The sequence below is a fragment of the Zalophus californianus genome, chromosome 11, assembly GCF_009762305.2.
Source record: "Zalophus californianus isolate mZalCal1 chromosome 11, mZalCal1.pri.v2, whole genome shotgun sequence".
NCBI lineage: Eukaryota > Metazoa > Chordata > Mammalia > Carnivora > Otariidae > Zalophus > Zalophus californianus.
Genome location: NC_045605.1, coordinates 64,457,210 through 64,465,647, shown reverse-complemented (window position 1 = coordinate 64,465,647; position 8,438 = coordinate 64,457,210). Strand labels below are relative to the sequence as shown.

The following is an 8,438-nucleotide window of genomic DNA, read 5'->3' as shown; positions in this document are numbered from 1 at the left end:
CCTGGAACTAATTAAAGTAGTTATACAAAGGTTGCAAGATGGAAGGTTAATATACATAGGTCAATTGCTTTCCCATATACTATCAATGAACAAGTGAAATTAAAAACACAATACCTTTTACGTCAGCAGTCCCCAGAATGAAATAGGTATAAATCTAACAAAATAACACATTAGGAAAACTACAAAACTGATGAAAGAAATCAAAGAACTAAATAAATGGAGAGATATTCCATATCCATGGATAGGACGGCTCATTAACAAGATATCAGTTCTTCCTAATGATCTATAGATTCAACACAATCCCTGCCAAAAATCTCAGCAAGTTATCTTGTGGATATCAACAAACTGATGCTGAAGCTTATATGATGAGGCAAAAGACCCAGGAAAGCTGACACAATAATGGAAAAGAACAAAGTTGGAGGATTGACACTATTTCACTCCAAGACTTACTATAAAACTACAGTAATCAAGTCAGTGTCAGTGTGGTATTGACCAAAGAATAGACAGATAAACAGAACAGAGAGCCCAGAAATAGACCCACACAAATGTAGCCAACTGATTTTTGACAAAGGAACAAAGGCAATACAATGGAGAAAAGCATTTTCTTTCTTTTTTTTAGATTTTATTTTATTTGAGAGAACAAGCAGGGGGGAGAGGCAAAGGCAGAGGGAGAAGCAGACTCCCCGCTGAACAGGGAGCCCAATGTGGGACTCGATCCCAGGACACTGGGATCATGACCTGAGCCGAAGGCAGACACATAACTGACTGAGCCATCCAGGTGTCCCTAGAAAAGCATTTTCAACAAATGGTGCTGGAACAACTATACATCAACATGCAAAAAAAAAAAAAAAGCAAGAAACAGACCTTACACTCTTCAAAAAATTAACTCAAAATGGATCATAGACCTAAATGTAAAACATAAAACTAAAACTCCTAGAAGATAACATAGGAGAAATCTAGATGACCTTCGGTTCGGTGATAACTTTTTAGATAAAAGACAAAAAACACGAATCATGAAAGAAAGGAATAGTGGCAAGTTGGAGTTCATTACAATTAAAAACTTGTACTCTGTGAAAGACAATGCCAAAAAAATGAGAAGACAAGCCACAGACTGGGAGAAAATATTTGCAAAAGACATATCTGATAAAGTTCTATTATCCAAAATATACCAAGAACTCTTAAAACTCAACAGTAAGACAACCTGATTATAAATGGGCCAAACACCCGAACAGACATCTCACCAAAGAAGATATACAGATGGAAAATAAGCATATGAAAAGACGTTCCACCACATGTCCTTAGGGACATACAAATTAAAACAACAATGAGATACTACCACACACCTATTAGAAGAGCCAAAATCCAGAGCACTGACAACACCAAACGCTGGTGTGGATGTGGAGCGACAGGAACTCTCATTCATTGCTGGTGGGAATGCAAAATGGTACAGCCACTTTGGAAAAAAAATCTGGGAGTTTCTCAACAAAACTAACATGAACTTATATGATCCAGTAGTCACACTCCTCGGTATTTACCTAAATAAGTCGAAATCTTATGTCCGCACATGGATGATTATAGCAGCTTTATCCATAATTGCCAAAACTTGGAAGCAACCAAGATGTCTTTCAGGAGGTGAATGGGTAAATAAACTCTGATACATCCAGACAGTGGAATATTATTCACCACTAAAAATAAATGAGTTATCAAGCCATAAAAATATGTGGAGGAACTTTAAATGCATATTACTGAGTGCAAGAAGCCAATCTGAAAAGGCTATATACTGTGTGATTCCAACTATATGACATTCTGGAAAAGGCAAAACTATGGAGGTGGTAAAAAAAAAAAATCTGGTTGTCATGTATTGGGGGCAGGGAGGGATGAAAGGGTGGAGCACAGAGGCTTTTTAGAGTAGTAAAACTGTTCTGTATGATACTATGATGCTGGATACATGTTGTTATACATTTGTTAAAGCTCACAGAATGTATAACACCAAGAGTGAACCCTAAGGTAAACTATGGACTTTGAGTGATGATGTGTCAATATTGGTTCATCAATTGCAAAAATATATTACTGGGGGGAGATGTTGGTAGTGGGGGAGGACATGCATGTGTAGGGGAAGGGGTATATGGGATCTCTTTGTACTTTCTGCTTCATTTTGCTGTGCATCTAAAATTACTCTAAAAAGTCAAGTCTAAATAGAGGAAAATAAATTTAAAAGGTATTGTAATAAAATTTAGGTTCATATTGACCTTCCTGGTTATGGCCTTAATCTCTATTTAAAAGAATTGATCAGCATTATGAGACTATTACAGATATTTTCCATAAATAATTTTGATAGAAAATCATATACACCAGGTGAATGGGGAGGAATTCTTTTTACAAAAGAATTTGTTACAAGAGTCTAGTTTTGTAAGCAAACCTTTCTACTTAGTATTGTTATGTGTTTCATATCTACATATTAGGTAGAAAAAAATAGCTAAACCAGAACTAAGCAGTTCTGTTTAACTGTAAGCTACTTTGCATATAGTTACTAAATGATCACCTATAAATCATGTTAAGTCTGACACAGCCCAAAATACAGGATCTTAGCGACAAAACAGGTAAGAGACTCTTCTTCAGAGTAGCCCACTGGGGGAGAATAGGTACATGGCCTTTAAGAAAATTCCCGGGCACAGTTGATAAATGATGAATTTTGTCAGCTGATTATTCCATTGTCGTTAACTGTCAACCATGCCCACATGTTAAATGTCCAGATTTTGCTGGTGATTAAATCATCTGGAAGAGTGGGAGGCATTTTGTTTGGAAACCGGGAGTCCTAGGTTCTGACCCCTGCTCTGTTACCAGCTCTGCAAGCTTAGCCAACTCACAACGTATGAGGGATTGGATAAGAAGATTTCTAAGATTCCTGCCATCCCTAACATTCCATAAAGTAATTATATGTGCAGTTGTAGCTTTGTGTTTTTTACATGCTAGGTATTTTTAATATCTTTGAAAAGTTGAAGTTCTTACGCTCAGCACTGCTACTGGAATCTTAGGATTTTATCATTAAGACCTCATCATTTCTTTCCCAGAAGACAGAAATCTGAGATTTTCTCAAGATAGGTGCATTTGTTAGCTGTGCATGTATCTGGAGCTGCAAAGCCCCAGCACCAATAGTCTGTGTTGGTTTCTTTTAAAAACTTGTATTCAATTTCTACAAACACTTCCATCCTCCACTAGGCTTCCTATCTTGATCCTCATCTTTTTTTTTTTAAAGATTTTTATTTATTTATTTGACAGAGAGAGACAGTGAGAACAGGAACACAAGCAGGCGGAGTGGGAGAGGGAGAAGCAGGCTTCCTGCTGAGCAGGGAGCGTGATGCGGGGCTTGATCCCAGGACCCTGGGATCATGAACGGAGCCAAAGGCAGACGCTTCACGGCTGAGCCACCCAGGCGCCCCTTGATCCTCTTCTTTATGTATTTTTCATTCTATCACTCTGTTGTGCTGTGATTAAATTTTCTTTGAATAAAAGATCATATTTAAATGCTACTACACTGATTGGTGAACTTTTGGGAAATGCTCAATAAAAAAAGCTTCTCATCAGTGTGTCTACAGAGACACTAAGCTTTTTTTCCCAAGAATTATGCGTAGTCTACTTAAAGCCCAGAAACTGTTAAGTGGCATATATGAATGACTCAGATTTCATCTGGGTCAAGGTTTAAGACATTAAAATGATCTCTCAGGATAAAACCATACCTGAAGAATTCTTGCGTGTGATTGGCTTTGCTGGCATCTGCTTTGCATTTTGATACTGTGTTGTGCCAGGTCTGGCTTGTTAGCCATAGGCAGAAATAAGGCTCTGCTGTTCTCAGTAATGTAGAAATACAGGCTCCATGCCCATTGTGCCATCATTTTGTAGCTTCTGCCATAGTTATTCTTGATCTCTTACCCTCTGGAATTCCTGCCTTGGGAATTTCCTAACTCTTCTCTCAGCAACTTTTTATTTTTGACAGAATCTTGGCTAGTTTTTAATCTTTCAGAGATTTTTGTTTTAAGTTAATTATTTTAGGCCATTTGGTCAGTAATTTGGAATCTTTCTTTTTCCTTTGTTTTGATCTTTTTTTTTTTTAAGATTTATTTATTTGACAGAGAGAGACACAGCGAGAGAGGGAACACAAGCAGGGGGGTGGGAGAGGGAGAAGCAGGCTTCCCGCCGAGCAGGGAGCCCGATGCGGGGCTCGACCCCAGGACCCTGGGACCATGACCTGAGCGGAAGGCAGATGCTTAACTGACTGAGCCACCCAGGCGCCCCTGTTTTGAGTTTTAATTGCACCTTTCACATTTATCTCCTCCTCTTCACCCCAGTCCCCTATTAGGAAGAGCATTCCCTGGTATTTATTTACTCCCTTCCAGGTTGTTCACCATGACTCCTTACAGCACTCTCCACCTCCCACCATCCCCACCCTCATCCCCTACCCCCCTTTGCATACTGCCATTCCTGATTCCATAGTCATTTTTGTCTTTCAGCAGCCATACTAGATAGGATAGCCTTTTTCACACTTTCCTTTAAAGTAATACCCTTCGGGGCGCCTGGGTGGCTCAGTTGGTTGAGCGACTGCCTTCGGCTCAGGTCATGATCCTGGAGTCCCGGGATCGAGGTCCGCATCGGGCTTCCTGCTCAGCGGGGAGTCTGCTTCTCCCTCTGACCCTCCACCCTCTCGTGCTCTCTATCTCTCATTCTCTCTCTCTCTCTCAAATAAAGAAAATCTTTAAAAAAAATAAAGTAATACCCTTCATCGCACTTGAATCCTGGTGCTTAGAGGTTGCTCCACCCATTACATGGTGTGGGCTGCGGGTTGTTGTTATGCTCAGGCAGAGAAGCGAGGGACAATGTTACCTGATCTTGCTTACAAACACGGTTGTGGGGAGGAGGGTGGCCTCTTTTTCTCTACACATGCCAAGCATAGAGGTCAAGCCCTCAGTCTTAAAAATGTTGAAAAATCACACCCTGAAGAATGAACAGAAAGTCATATTTGCTCTTTTCTGAAGGCCCACAGGCGGATTTCATGTTGCTTTTCCATTTTAGGTATGGTCCTCTCTCAAAAAATAGGTTTCGGATACAGTGATGTTTGATTTTCCAGTGTGAGGGAAAATATAAGCCAGGTTTTTCTGGAAGGTGCAACTTAGAAAGGGACACTGCACAAGTATTCATCTGTAAAGAAAGGAAAGAGGAAAAGAACTCACGCCTGTACATTAGGTATTTTTTTTCCATTTGATCCTCACAACCACCCTGCAGAATAGTTAATACTCAGTTGATCATAGGAAAAAGATGAAGCTCAGAAAGGCTAAGTAACTTGCCTAAGGACACACAGCTAGGAAGGGGCAAAGCCAAGATTGAAACTCAAGGGTGTTATAACTGAAAGAAAAATGCTCTTTTCCTACAGCACTACCCTGCCTCCTAGCTAACTGGTTAAACTGCAATATCCCTGTAAGATCTGTTGTAGTTTTATTTTTATAGTCAAAGGCAAAAAGTAATGGTGGTTTAGTCAATGAGGTTCATGAAGACCTATTCAAAAAAAAGGACTGTCTGGGTCTGAGACCTCTTGGAGTGTCATGCCTTATCCTTATGTTCCATGAAAAAAAAAAAACCTAAATACAGATGCACTTCATTCAATATATTTAAAGTTCTGAGTAAGTAAAAATATATAAATTGACTATGTTTTAAATTTATTTGGGGAATTTCTTATTTAAAGGATCTTAAAGTGAATTTTTAAGAGCAAAAGATTCCTTTCTTATTTTTATTTTTGGTTTTGCCCCTGGCATATCAGGTATTATTTAAGAAGGCTATACCCATGAGGTTGCATGATCATTAACTCCTTTGTAAGGGCTCCAACATGTATTTGAATATTGTGGTATTTCAGTGTTTCCCAAACTTATTATTTGCATGCACCTTCATGGTCTTCATTATCTGTGTTCCACTTGTACTGTTATTCACTTACTATTTTTCTTCAAGGGACATGTTTTACTCAAGTAGATGTATTTTTATTTTTTATGTTTTTATTTAATTTTTTTAAATGTTAACTCTTTTTTTAAAAGATTTTATTTATTTATTTGAGAGAGAGAATGAGAGATAGAGAGCACGAGAGGGAAGAGGTTCAGAGGGAGAAGCAGACTCCCTGCTGAGCAGGGAGCCCAGTGTGGGACTCGATCCCGGGACTCCAGAATCATGACCTGAGCCAAAGGCAGTCGCTTAACCAACTGAGCCACCCAGGCACCCCAGGTAGATGTATTTTTAAAAGAAATTCTGTATCACTGCCCTAAGTGTGAAATCAGTGTAATTCACAATTAATAGAAATCAACAGCAAACCATTATTAAATTCTAGCTAGATAGTATCATTTGTTGGAGACTTCGTCTGAGGAGGATCAGAAAGCATTTTAGGGGGGGCGCCAGGGTGGCTCAGTCGTTAAGCGACTGCCTTCGGCTCAGGTCATGATCCCAGGATCCTGGGATCGAGCCCTGCATCGGGCTCCCTGCTCAGCAGAAAGCCTGCTTCTCCCTTTCCCTCTGCCTGCCCCTCCGCCTACCTGTGCTCTCTGCCTCTCTGTCAAATAAATAAATAAAAAAATCTTTAAAAAAAAAAAAAAGAAAGAAAGCATTCTAGGAGTGTGGAAGACACATTCTTCCATGACTAAAGCTGTATCTTTGTAATCATCAGGATTCAAAGTGTTGAAAGGGGATAACTCTCTCACAAAATGAGTTAATGTTATTTATTGCTCTTCCTCTGTACCACCAAAAAGATCCTCTCTCTTACTCCCCACAGAGTATTGTAACCCCGTATCATTTTCAGAATGAGCTCAGAAACTATCCATCAAAGCAGAGAAAGCTTTAAAACATTGATCTCTGAGAAAGTGAATGGTATCTGCTCTTTTGATCTGGCTAAATTGATAAACTTGGTTATGTTTCCAGGCTAAAGAGGAAACGATGGACAATCGAAGCTACTCTAATCTGCCAGAAAAGCTGCCTACCTTCTCTGATTCTGTCCACTTGCCACTGACCAGGTCCTTCTATCTGGACCCCATGGTCACTTTCCACTTGTACCCTGATGCCCCGGTGTCGTCCCCTTACTCTGAAGACCTGCCATTGCTGCCCTTTCCCAGCGATTCCCTATTCATGGAAAATTATGGTGAACCCTGCCCCTTCTCCTTCCCAATGCCTTATCCAAATTACAGAAGGTGTGAATACTCCTATGGGACGGCCTTTATCCGCAAAAGGAATGAGCGGGAAAGGCAGCGGGTGAAGTGTGTCAATGAAGGCTACGCCCAGCTCCGACATCATCTGCCAGAGGAGTACTTGGAGAAACGACTCAGCAAAGTGGAAACCCTCAGAGCTGCCATCAAGTATATTAATTATCTGCAGTCTCTTCTGTACCCTGATAAGGCGGAGGCCAAGAATAGCCCTGGGAAAGTTTCCTCCATAATGGCAGCCACCAGCCGCCACACTGACCCCATTTTTAGAATCATTTGAGTCAGTGTTTCTGAATAGAAACAAACAATTTCACAAAACGGAGTCTCTTATAGCAGCATTCAATAGTTTTTCCTAAACGTAATTTCTGCATAGGGTGATAACAGGTCAAATGTCCACCTGTGCTGGGTATTTCCTACCAGGGTTTCAAATGTACTAAACATGATCCTATGGGGATTGAGAAGATGCGTCTTAAGCTTTGGTGATTTCTTTCAAAAACTTCAGAGGAGCAGGCGTCCCCAGGATTCTCTATACCCCTCACCTTGCCCTTCTCCCACACTTGACCAGAGTCTCAGCTGTAAGAAACACTCTGAAAGTATTGTAAAGTCTGACCAATGAGTAATCAATGCTTGTTAAGCCCTTTGCAAACACTTCATGCTAAGCGATCACAATGAAACTCCCTTGTTTGTCAAAGTCTGGTAGTTCTTATTATTATAATTTGGGGTTGACAGGAAATCTCTACATCTATACCTTACCCACGTCATGATGGGAAAGTGTCCCAGGGCTGAAGCAAAGGTAGCTAACAAAATCTTGTTGTCATCTGAAATTATTTTGGAGTCATCTTTTTCCTGCATGCAGAAGACTTCCTCAGGCAGCTTAATGTAGGGGTTAAGAAGGCTGTGCAGTCTCTGGAATCCAACTGCCTCAGTTTAAACTATGAATCGGCTCCCTCCTCTTCGTGTCTAAGTTCGTCATCCACAGAATGAGAATAATACCAACAGCAACTATTCCCCCATATGTTTATTAGGAGAATTAACAATGCCTGACACATAAGTATTCCTAACCATTATTATTATTATTATTATTATTGTATTGTCCATAGCATCACCATTCTACAGGTTCTCCTGGCCAGAAAATGGACAGGGGCCACACCTGTCCTTCCCCACCGGGAAAGACAGTCACTGCCCCATATCTTGGAGTCTGCCTTCAAAATG

General features: G+C 40.3%; 1 protein-coding gene across 1 annotated transcript; it reads left to right on the top strand.

Moving 5' to 3' along the window:
- The first annotated feature begins 6,963 nt into the window (after window positions 1-6,963).
- On the top strand, window positions 6,964-7,506 carry ASCL3 (achaete-scute family bHLH transcription factor 3). The gene has a single exon (XM_027578063.1). The coding sequence runs from the start codon at window positions 6,964-6,966 to the stop codon at window positions 7,504-7,506; it is 543 nt and encodes a 180-aa protein (XP_027433864.1).
- The last annotated feature ends 932 nt before the right edge of the window (window positions 7,507-8,438 follow it).